At 55.6% G+C, this 12,045-nt stretch overlaps 1 protein-coding gene across 1 annotated transcript in view; it reads right to left on the bottom strand.

Annotated features, from left to right (window-relative positions):
* Positions 1-2,963: 2,963 nt before the first annotated feature.
* LOC104287591 (arf-GAP with SH3 domain, ANK repeat and PH domain-containing protein 2-like) overlaps positions 2,964-12,045 on the bottom strand; it is a 27,269-nt gene continuing 18,187 nt past the window's right edge. The window contains 10 exon segments of the mRNA XM_009886314.1: positions 2,964-3,038; positions 3,266-3,388; positions 4,106-4,251; positions 5,147-5,323; positions 5,999-6,203; positions 6,338-6,445; positions 6,917-6,984; positions 8,753-8,868; positions 9,213-9,298; positions 10,208-10,385. Of these exon segments, the coding sequence (XP_009884616.1) occupies positions 2,964-3,038; positions 3,266-3,388; positions 4,106-4,251; positions 5,147-5,323; positions 5,999-6,203; positions 6,338-6,445; positions 6,917-6,984; positions 8,753-8,868; positions 9,213-9,298; positions 10,208-10,385 (1,282 nt within the window).

Here is a 12,045-nt window from a genome sequence, read left to right on the forward strand (position 1 = left end):
CTGTGCGCAGGATCCCCCTCGGCTTCTCGCCCACCGCTAAGCCCACGCAGCCGCTGTGCAGCCAACGAGGCACTCCCTCCCCAGTGGCTCTGGGGTTTGGCAGCTTCAAGGGCACCAAATCATCGCCAGGAGGAGCAGGAGGTACTAACTGCCGTCTCTGTGCATGAACCTTTCTTAAATACCCATATTTAACTGACATTTCTGTTCTCCATCTAAAAGCGCTCACATAAACCTGAAGTCAGAGGAAAAAGGGTTTTCTTGTCCTCAGGGAGTTCACGAAGTGCTCAGCCTTTCAGGACCTGACTCCCACGGGCAAGGCAAGAATGAGGAGCAGGGATGTGTGGACAGCCTCCATCCCAGGATCAGAAGCAACCGCAGCGGGTTTGGAAGGGGGCATCCCCTCTGCACTGGGAAAGCTGAAGGAGAGGAAAAACCCCTCCTGCCCTCAGCGGAGCACCCTGTGCTTCCCACCAGTCCCCTGGGTGCTGACATGGGGCCACGGGTCAGCACCAGCTTCATTTCTCCACGTTAACCATTTTCTGCAGTTCCTGCAGCACAGATGTACCTGCTCACTGTGGCATCCAACCAGCTACACTCAAATCTGATGCACAGGACACACACCCGACAGCAAAACTGCTGCTCCTGGGGGTCCAAGCAACAAGCAGAGACAAGAGAAGGAGGTGGGAGGTTTGGACAATCCAAGGTATCTGCAGTGGGTCACGCTCCTCTGCAAGCCTGCCCTTTCAAAAAGCTACTGAACCATCACCTCTTCTTAAAGGGAAGTACCAACAAGCCACCACCAGCATGCTGGAAACGCGGATGTGGGTGCTCCCGAGCAGGAAGTGGCCGCAAAATGCCGGCTGTTCACCCCGCAGGCTCAGGGGGACCCTGAAGGCCCCCAGTGCTCTCCCTGACAGCAGCCGTGAACCCCCATGACTTAGTCTTTTGCCCTCCTGCAGCAGCCACAAGCATTTTCTGTGATGGAGGCAAGAACATCCATCTGACCATGTCGGCTGGGCCAGGAGCCAGTGGTAGCCCAGGCTGGTTCAGGCAGTTGCAAAGCCTTGGCCCATGGAGGGGGACGAGCTGGCTGGTAGCTGCACAGTTGGCACCAGCAGCTCTGTTAAGCCCAGAGCCAGGGGACTCGGGCAGCACACTGAATATTTCATGAAGCTTTTTGCGGTCGCCTGTCACCGGGGAGGGCAGGGCTCTGGACAGGCAGGGTTGAGCTGTGCCCATGTGCAGCCCATACCCCGTGGATGGGATCTTTCCACCTCCACCAGCACCCCCCATGGCAGCTGAAATGAGCCCCCCTGGCCCCATGCCCAGAGGTGCCGTCACCTTGAGGTCACCCAGCCCAGCACCATCAGCCGCAAGCCGCTGCAGTACAGCCGTGCAGCTGCTGCATTGAGCTGCACCCAGTGGCCACAGACCTGTCTCTGTCCCCACTCAGCCCCAAGAGACACCGCCAGGAGCTCCCCAGGCCGGCAGCCAGGAAAGAGGCGCTAACGGTGTCACAAACACCTGGTCCCCGGCCAGCTCTCCCTGGGGCCCCTCACCTCCTCCTCAGAAGCACTGCTGACCAGGGCCAGGCGAAGATGATGCTCCCAGGCTCAGTCACCTCGCCAGTGCTCGTTGCAAGCTGCAACAACCGCCACGGGAAAAGGAAGTGTTGCACAATGACGTGAGGGGGGAACAGAGCCTCACAGCGAGTGGCACAGTGAAGTCAGGGCTGCTGTCCCTTCTCCAGCAGTGGCCACCATTCTGGTATCCCGGCACAGCCCTCCCACACAGCCCAGCACCATGGCATCCACAAGTCCCACTGGAGCTGGATGCCTGGCCACATTCCCAGGGCCAAATCAGGTAACTTATCATTAATTAAGATGTTCTTCTGAGGGTGGGAAAAGCTGCCTGGAGTGGAACTGCCCTCCTGCCCCTAAGGGTCCTGCTGGGGTGGCTCAACTTATACTGACACTGACACCAGCAACACGGAGGTCTCAACAGCCTCGTGCATGCAGCATGTCACCAGCTGGCTTCTTTTGCTCACATGGATGGCATTTTGACTCAGAGAGGACAGGTGAAGGCTGTGAAACGTGCCTCGGCAACTGGAAAAACACAGCCAGTGGAGAAAAGCCATGCAAGCTGAATTGTGAGTAATTTTATCCAAGGGGACATGAGCCCTCTTTGCTCTGATGCCTGCGAGGAGGTTTGGTGCCTCAGGGAGAGCCACAAAGAGGAAGGATCTAGAAACTCAAACTAGACCAGAGCACCACAGAGACGGTATTTATTGGCATCAGGCTCAAAGAGCCTCTCCACTATTGCTGGGGTTCCAGGCACTGAAGGAGCAATGCCCTGAGCTGCTACAGAGTATATTTGCTGAAGCACAAACAGGGAAACCTGTGTGGGAGGAATTAGGGGCAGCACAGGCTCGTGGTGATGCTGGCTCCACAGCACCTGTTTGCATTTCCAAGCTCCCAGTGTGCTCAGCCCTCAGCAGAAGCCCCTTTCCCAGGGGTCTGCACACCAGCACGGTTCCACTTGCAGCTCTGGACCCCTGCAGGGCACAGCACGATCATTTCCATCAGCACTAGCAGAGCAGGGAGCACCACAAGGACAGGCAGCATGGCCAGGACAAGGCAGGAGCTGGGCGTTTGGCAGCAGAGTGCCCCAGGGCTGATTCCTGCATGGGGATGTGGCTGGGGCAGGAGCACATCTGTGGAGCATGTAGGTTGCTGTGTTCTCTACCTTTGCCTGGCCAAGGGAGAGCCTGGCACTGTTGTCAGCCCATGGGAGGAGTAGGGTGGGGGGACAGGGGTGCTGGGCAGCAGAGGCGAGGGAGGCAGCACCAGGTGAGCTGGTGCTCCCTGGTGAGCTGGTGCTCCCAGCCTGGTCATCCCTGGGGCCCTCGATGCAGACGGGAGCTTGGCTGATTACATTTTAAGCAGCTGATTGAAGCACAGCTCCTACTCATTGAGCACGTGAACGAATGAAGCAGGGAAGACACCTTGCCTGTGAGGCTGTCCTTCAATCCACCCTTTCTGCAGGGAGAAAGGAAGGAAGAAGGACCAGTAAGCATGGCATAGGGGCATTCAGGGCATGAGGAACTGGCCCCATAATAGCTACCTTTGGTTGCCAAGGAAAAGACGGAAGCTAGAGAGACAGATGCAGAAGATGAAAACGAGTGCAACAGTCATGGAACTGCATGAACCTGCAAGAGCTGGTCATGCACATCCCAGCGCTGGTCAGCATATGCAGGTTTACTCACCCACCAGTTGCTGTCCTCTTTTTCAGACACCACAATGATCTCGCCTGTGCAGAAAGTCAGCTCGTCTTCCCGGTCAGCATCACAGTCATAGAGAGCACAGACCCTGTGGAGCAGCAGTCTGTCCTGCAAGCAGGAGAGAGCATCCTCAGGCCTCCCCAGCTTCGTCACACACAAACTAAAATAGCTCTAGTGTCTTTATCCCAAAGGCCCTGGCAAAGATGTGAGCAGCAAGGATAAGAGACTGCGAGGTTTCCTGTGCAGAGGGAGGGCAGAGGTGGTCACCCAGGTGACCTGGGTGGTCACCTGCTGGGAGTTTGGGTGGGACAGGGATCCATAAGACACCTCCTTGTGCTGTAGCATCCTTCCAGAGGCACCTGCTCCTGTGCCCCAGCACAGCCCCATGTGCAGTTGCACTGTCTGGGGTCCCAATTCTCTCAGGGCAGCTCTGTGCGAGGAGTCAGTGGTGCTGCTCAGCACAACCCCAGGACCAAGCAACCCAAGCAAGGTCTCCCTAACGAAAGGGCTCTGCTTCTGCACAGTGTCCTCTAGGAGAAGGGTGTCCCCTGGAGCACAGAGAGGCAGGGACAGTGTGCACCCTTGTCCTTGTACAAAACTGCACCCTGACCTGCCAACAACCTGAAACCGTAAACAAGGATTCCCTTAAGAGGGAGCCTTATGGGGATTTTGTAGCATTCACAGCACCTAGCAGGGAGATGTCAACACCAGAAAGTCACAGCAGAAGTGCTGGGAGGAGAAGTTACTGGGACTAACTCCAGCTCAGTTCTAAACCAAGAGTGTTTTGGGGCAGATGTGGGAGCTGAGCGGATCCTAGCCACCTACCAAACTGCTTCTCTGAGGAAGAAGAGATGGAACATGCTGGGCGTGGCCAGAACATGGATCTGGCTCCTGGAGGGATCGGTGTGGGCCAGGCTGTCCCACTTCACTGGGGCCAGGCATGCAGAGGGGGTCCATGGCTTTCAGGGCACCTATGACACAATCAGGTTGGTCATCTCCCACCTTTCATCACAGGTGGACAACAGCAACCACCACTGTCAGGGAACACAGTGCAGCATGAGCCTCCTTCACAGTACAGTGTGTGCAGCAAGCACCCCATCAGTCTAGGAACTGGAAAGGGGACAGACTGGGGATAGGGTGGAGAGGGGCAGCAAGGGAATGGGATGTGGCCAAGAAGCAGAAGGACATAGAGTGGAGGCTGGGGTGAGAAGTGTGTTACTAGGAAGTGGGAGATGGGCTGTGCAGCTCCAAGGTGCCCCAAGAGCTGCCAGCACCAGCCAAAGGACGCAGCTGCCATGGGTCATGTACTTGGCACGCTCCATCCCCCCACACTCCCAAGCTCTGCTGGGATGAGGCTCCAGCTGGCCAGACCTCCATCCCAGAGCACCCAGGGCTGCTCCTGTCAAAGGGTTGTGTTGTGCAAGACACTGCCTCAGCCCCCAGCCTGTCCCCCTGCCCAGGTATGGAGAGAGGGGCATATTTCTGCCTCGGGTCACCCGTGGAAACAAATACAATGCCTGAAAGACAGGGATGGGGTCATTTCCTTCTCTGAATTTGGCATCTCCAACAGCCCAGGAAACCCCAGAATAACCCTGCCCTGGAGGCACTGGTGTCTAACAGCTAGGATGCAGGGAGTTGCTTTGTGCTCAGCTGTGGGCATGCTGTCATATGCCACAGCTCACACAGCTCTCCCAGCCCTGCATCCAAGCAAGAGGCCTCATGGGTCTGATCCACAAACGAGGCTCGGCCAGACAAAGCCACAGCCAACCTGACCTAAGCGCAGATGCTGGACTGCAGACTTCCAGCAGGTCCTTCCCACCAGCGTGGTCTGGCTCCTTGCCCCTCCTGTGCCTGTCCTTTTGTTACCTGAAGCCAGGCTGCTGGGGCTGGGCTGCTCAGGGCTGAGCAGTACCCAAGGTGTCGGCTCTGAGGATGTGCGCTTGTGCTTGATGTTCAGAGGCAGAGGTGGGCTCCTCCTGCTTCTTGTGTCCTCAGTAAAGATGGATGAGCTGGTAAGGAAGGGTGGATATGGCCCCTGGGGAGCTAGACACAGAGCAAAAACAGATCAGGGGTCAGCAGCAAGCTGGTGCTGAGCAGGGGTCCTGGGTTGAAGCTCCAGGGCAGAATGGACACAAACACGTGGGCAGGGATTTTCTTTTCTCTGCTTGCAGAGAAACTTGAGAAACACATCAGGTTGGAAGCAGAGCTAGGACTGGCAGAGGGGAAGTCAGGCAGGACTTGGTGAGTCTCCCAGAAATCAGGGTGGCTCTTGGAGGTGGGACATGCCATGGGAAGGCTGGGCAAGCATGGTGGGATCAGGTCTTGCTAAGGAGCAGAACTGCGATGTTGCTGCTTTTTCTGCTGGCAGCTCTGTCTTCCCAGCCCTGCCTCTAAAGACGTGCTCCTCTGCCTCTCCCAACAGCAGCAGAATTTGGGAGGTGATGGTGCATCCTAATGGCACCAGCGTAGGGTCTCCAAGGGCGAGCATATGCTGCAGTACTCTTCAAAGCAGGGATCAGTGCTAGGACAGACCAGCCAACACAAGCCAGCTTTGGTCCCTCAAAGAGCAGAGGACAGAAGGGTGCCCTAGGGCACCAGAAAAACCCTCACACCCCATCAGGGCCCCAGCTCCCTCCCAGACCACCCTCTGCCGATGGAGCCAGGCTGCAACAGCTCACCTTGCCAGCCCCTGCAGAACCCTGCCACAGGCTCTCTCACCTGGCTTTGCCTGCTGGGGTGGGAATGGAGACAGGTAGGAGGGGGCAGGTGGCACATCCAGACTGTGGAGGTGGGCAGCTGGCAGGGGGCAGGTGTCCGGCCACCCTCCCCAGGGCACTGACCCTGCTGTCTCTGGCCTGGGGGCAGCATCAGAGGGGTGGAAGCAGCTCTGGGGATGGGCAGATCCCCTCATCACGGGACCCAGCTGGGAAAGGGATATTTGCAGGTTAGATGAAGCAGGAGCAGCGGGGCAGGTGCAGGACCACCTGCTCCAGCACAGTGGGAGCAGGGGCAGTGGCAGCACGCATGGCCCCAAGCCAGAGCCTGCCAGGACCTCACCTTCTCATCCAAGTCTTCGTCACTCTCATACATGTCATCTTGGCCCAGCCACCACTCATACTCCACATGGACATGGGGGTTGAACTTACTGCTCTGGGCCTGTAGTAGCTGGAGCACAGAGGAGCTCCCTGAGGACCCACCAGCCCCATAGGCAGCTGCTAGCCCCATCTTCAACCACCCCACCCATCAGGGCAACATCTGCAAGCTGCAAGCAGCACATTTCAGCAGCAAGGGGGTTTGAGAAGGTCTACAAACACACAAATTGGGATGTGGCAGAAGCAAAGCTTGTACTCGCTGAGGAGATGCACTCACCCCATGCAGCCTCAGTACAGTTCCAGATGCCCCTGCCCAGCCACAGCGTGACCCCTGCCTGGCCTGTCCCAAACCACTCTTCCCTGAGAGACCCCATGCCAGCAGGGGGTCTCAGGAGCCTGCTGGGCCTCTCCACACCACACTGGAGATGCTGAGGGGGCGTGGCAGGCGCCGCAGGACACATCCACATGTGTGCAGGTGTCCCACTGCTCTCTGCTACTGGGATGTGTCCCAAAACCAGGGGGGCGATGAGACAGAGTGTCTTACCAGCTCTTCACACAGTTGATGTCTCATCCTCCTAGCAACATCAAGGGCCGTTTCTCCTGCTTTGTTAGCTGGGGCGGGAGAACAGCAGCCTTAAACACCATAAGCCTGCCCTGTGTTCAGCAAATTGAAGAGCAGTGCCGCCTTCAGGGCATTTGGGTGCAAACAAGCCCAAAAGAAGGGACAGCCTAAACCCAGAGCAAAACAAAGGCTCAGGCCATGAAAGAATAGTGGTGGGGAGATGAAGAGGGCAGGAGATGAGATGCACAGATAAGGAGAAAAAGGAGCAGAAGTAAGTCCTGATGACTCACAGAGGCGGGACAGGATAGCCTAAAGACTACAAAAACAGAGGAGTCCATAACTGGCAACCCTTGTCCTCTCTGTCACCTCAGGGACCTTTCGTCAGACCCAATACGTGTCCTGATGCCTGGTGGACACACAGACCGCCCGGACACCTAGGTCCCAGTGCTTGCAAGCAGGGGTGCAAGTGCAAGTGCGAACAAGTGACAACTGTTTTACTTCAGTCTCACTTTAAGCTAAAACCCTGGGACGTCTGAGGATGGGACCTGTGATGGTGTTGCTGTAACCGCAGTGATATTATTTCTGCAAAACCCCTCCTTGCAGAGCTGCAGCACAAGTCTGGCTGGGGAGGGGTGGGCCGGGGAGACTCTGGTGAAATGGAAGGGTAGGAGAAGGGAACAGCAAGAGGTCTGCAGCCTGAGGGACCACAGAGCATCCCCATACCAGCAGCAGGGTCTGCACTGTGGACTCAAGATGCCCAACATACCAGTGGTAGTCAGTAAATACAGATCAGGCATGGCTGCGTCTGGCAGGGCCAAGGCAGTGACAAATTTGGCTGCCAAATCCCTGTGCCACTGGGCAACATGCACACAGCTCCTGCCACCCCGCCAGGGTCTCTCTGCCCTCCGAGGGGCTGCCACCACACTGGAGCCAGAAACAGTAGTATCCCAGGAGGCAAGGTTCAACCACACCTACCAGCTCAGCTGATACCTGATGGTGCAAACATTTGTGCCCTCCCATTTCATCCAGAATCCTAGTTTTAAAGCTCACTTCCGTGTTGTGAAGGGGAGATTCATGGGTAGTATAAATGGCTGGACCTGTGAACTGGGTGCCAGAGCATCAGCACATGCCATCTCTGAACTCACGCTCTGGCAGCCCTCCCACCTGCTCTGCAGCATTGCAGCATTGGCTTTGAAAAATGAATCAAGTGCCTGTTTTGGCTCCTGCTGTGCATGTGTGGAAGAACAGCTCAGGTAGCGTTTGCCTTGCTGGGTTCTGTCAGCTAACTGAGCCCACCCCAGTGCAGTCCCACCATGGAGCTGCCCATCACAGGCAGGCCTGTGGCTGCCCATATGGGAGGGGGACAAGTGAAGTGGGGCAGCAGCACAAGCTCCCTGGGGTCAGGAGCGCCCCAGAGCAAGCTCATTACTTCCTGGGGAGCAGAGAGGAGCATTCCGTGCTCCAACCTGAGGAGTAAAGCCACCGCTGCTGTCCCAGGCTGCCAAGAGCAGGAACCTGCGAGATGCAGTCACGGAGGGCCACATGCACCGCAAACCAGCTTGTTAACACCAATGAGCCTAGAGAGCCAACCAAGAGCAGTGTCAGAGCAGAGCACCTTGATGGACATGCAGAGGAAACCTGGGGCTGAGACTGTGACCCCGTGGGCAAGGTCCCCAGCCAATGCCATCATCAACCCGCCTCTCCCCAGCTGCAGAGAAGCACTGCTGAGCAGTTTGCCAAGACTGAGATGTTTCCAGAGAAGAGCTGAGAAGACACCCTGTGTGTGTGCATGGGGTGGGGGGATTCCACGTCACTCACTGATGGCAATGTTGGCTTTGGCCTTCAGCAGCAGTTTGACACACTCAGGTTTGTTGTGAGAGCAGCAGTAGTGAAGTGGCGTGTTTCCTTCCGCTGTCTGCTTTGCCAGGCTCCTGCTGCAGCAGAGAGTGGATAACGTCAGCACCCCTGGGAAGAGCCGCTGGCCCCAGCCACAGCACATACCACCTGGTGCTGGCACAGGTGTCCTTCTTCCCACCTCGCCTGAAGAAGAGGTGGTCACCACCACCATCATACCTCAAGTCAGAAGAGAGGAGGGAACCCAAGGCCCTTCTGATCTAGGCATAGTTACCCCAAGCCCAGCCCAAAGCATGTTTGCTGGGGGGGGCCTGCCCTGGTGATTCTTCTCTTTTTTGGGTGTATTTTGGAGAAGATCATCAGTCTTGCACCTTTCACTAGCACAGCTTAGCCATGACAAGCTGACTGGGTATCATGAGCTTACCTGTTGTGGACAAGAAAATCAACAATATGCAAAGAGGTTCGATCAGACAACAGCACTGCCACGTGGAGAATGGTCTCCCCAGGTTCCTGTAACCAAGAAAAATACAGCAAGGATGAGACTGTCTGCCCGCACCACCACCACAGATAGGAGCACTGTCCTTTAGGGACTGTCCTTACACATTTAAAATCCCTGAGAGATGAACTGTCTCTTCAGAGTCATGACCACCAAGGCTGGTGAGAACCTAGTCAACATGCATAGAGTCATGCCTTATGGTTTCATGAAGAAGAATCAATCAATCATCCCCTTTTCACATTTAGAAACTGAGGCAATCGAAGGTGACTTTTCTCCCCAGGCCAGCAGCTGAACTTTGCCAAATTCACAATCTCACCAGAGCCCCTGGGTGTGCAACAGCTGTTCCCCACAGAGCTGCTTCTTGCTTGCCAGTTTGTCCCAAGACATTCCATATGGATGGTGCTTCTTGCTTACTGCAGCATTTTGCTCCTTTGCTTTTACTCTGGAGGACACCTGCCAGTGTCTTTGCTGTCACAGCAATGTGCCCACAGCTCCAAGGGTTAGAGTTGCACTCTCTTCTTGACCCTTACAGCAAGGACCCACACTGTGGTTTTGCAGGAAAAAATGCTGCCCTGATTTTTCAGCCTAGTGAGACTTAGATGTCCTGAGAAAATCTGCTCAGAAGTTTACAAGTAAATCTCAGTTACAAATTAGCCTTTGGAAAGCCTTAGGCATGTGGTTATGACTTCTGCTCCCCAAACACACACAGCACGAGGAGGGCTGTGGGCTCATAGCCAGAAAATCTCCCTCTGCCATGATGTTCCTCACCCTGCTCAAATCTGCCTGTTGCTCCTGGCTCACAGAAAGCACTGTTTTCATCAGAAAAGTCTATCCCCTCCTGGGCACAGGGACTCTTATGGACAGGCTGGAGAGGTGACAGCAAAGCTGTTTGTCATATGGGCCCACAGGACAGCTGGCCATACCTGCAGAGGTGCCAGCACAGGCTCGCTCAAATCCATGTTCTCTGCATACGCTTGGAGCAAAGAAAATACGTCTTTGTCCTTGATGGCTTCTGGGAGGCCAGAGCACTGAGCAGCAGGGCTCCTCTTGGCATATTTCTTCTCAACATACTTGGAAATGATAAAATGTTTCCGAAAGGCCCTGCCAGAGACCAGCCAAATGAGAGTTAGTGGCCACAGAGTGACCTAGTGAGCATCCCGGGGTCATCCCCCTCCTCTCCCACTGCCCCAGCCACCTTCCTTCTCTCTCCTTCAGACCCACCAGAAAGTTTAGCACCTTTCCTCTCTCGATCCCATTCCCCAAAATCCTCTACAGCAGCATACATAATAACTCTTACAAAGGACTGTGCTTTTCTTAAAGCTGCTTCTCCTGCGGTTATATAATTAAACAAGAACTTGACTTTCTTGCATTTAAAGTGCGAGTACTGCCATGGCTGGGGCGAGGACCCCTGCATCCACCATGGGAAGCCAGAACCAGCTCCCTGTCTTTCCTTCCAGCGGGGATCCCACCACCTCCATCCAGCACCCCAATGTCTTGTGCTGGGTGAGACGGGGAAGGGTCGGTGCTTCTCCCCCTCTCCCGGGCACTCATTGCTTTCCAGAACCCGCTCCATCGCCTCTGCTCCAGGATGAGGAGCCCTGACCCCTCCATCCTTCCAAGGTGGGAGGTGCTGAGGGGTGCACTGGGGATTTATATATGGCCCTGGAGATGTTTTCTGCTCTCTTCTCCCTTTCCTTCTCTTCCTCCCCAGCCCTGACCCGTCCTTTGCCTTTTGAAACCCTCTGCCCTCACAGTTCAGTGCTGGGCTCAGCTCCCTGACGGTAAAAATTAGGGGAAGGAGCAAAAATCTCAAGGACTAGGAAACACCACATGGCATGAATGGGCTGAGAGTATCCACGGGTCAGGAGCAGCTTCCAGACAAGCACTGGCCGATTAAGCTGGGTCTCTCCCCCTGGAGAGGTCAAACAGAAGTGGTGATCAGCCAGAGGATCTGGCATGGCCACAGGTGCTCCATGGGCAAAGGAGTGTTCCAAATAGAAGAGGCCATTGAGGACAAGCTGAATTATTCATTTCATGCAGTTTCAGTTTCCCCAGCATCCAAGCCGAAGGGTGGATCTGGCAACCTTGACTATGCTGTTCCAGTTGTATTTTCCTCCTCTCCTAGCTCTCTGCTGCTCTCTCCCTCCCAAGTGCAGTTCCTTATCTACCTATTCCCTGCAACGTAGGTCCGCATGGTCTAAACAGTGCCCTAGTCAGGACTTGCATGGCTGTAATGGAACCTGATCATGCCTACTCTGCTTTCCAGTCTCCTGAAAATTGGCCCCTGACAATAAGCTCCCCTGCTATGTTTCCCCCAAGAGCTCTGCTGCACCCCAGGTTTATGGCACTAAGCCCTGGAGAAGCCCCCAGCTATTGCTGGTACCAGCCACACCACCCCAGCTCTCCCCTGTCTTCTGCAGAGCCTAGAGGTTGGGGCACTCCAGGATGAAGGACAGGGGTTCCCACATCCTAAGTAGATCCTTGCTCAATGCCACACCAACCCTGGGCCCCAGCCACTGGACACAGTGAACTGCTCTGCACCGCACAGGTTCCTGTCCCCCATCCCACTCCACACTCCCGCCCTTTCCTTCCCTGCTCATGTGCAGCCAGGGCCACCCTGCTTGGCAGCTCCACTTATTTCTCTTTGTGCCTTTTCCTTTCCAGCACCAATTCCTCAATTCCTGTCCTGACCTCAAGGCCAATACTTGAGGTGTCCTGCTGGCTCTTCCTCACTCTTCTCTCCTTTATCAAAACTTTCCTG

Source organism: Charadrius vociferus, unplaced genomic scaffold (genome assembly GCF_000708025.1).
Source record: "Charadrius vociferus isolate BGI_N301 unplaced genomic scaffold, ASM70802v2 scaffold225, whole genome shotgun sequence".
Classification (NCBI taxonomy): Eukaryota; Metazoa; Chordata; class Aves; order Charadriiformes; family Charadriidae; genus Charadrius; species Charadrius vociferus.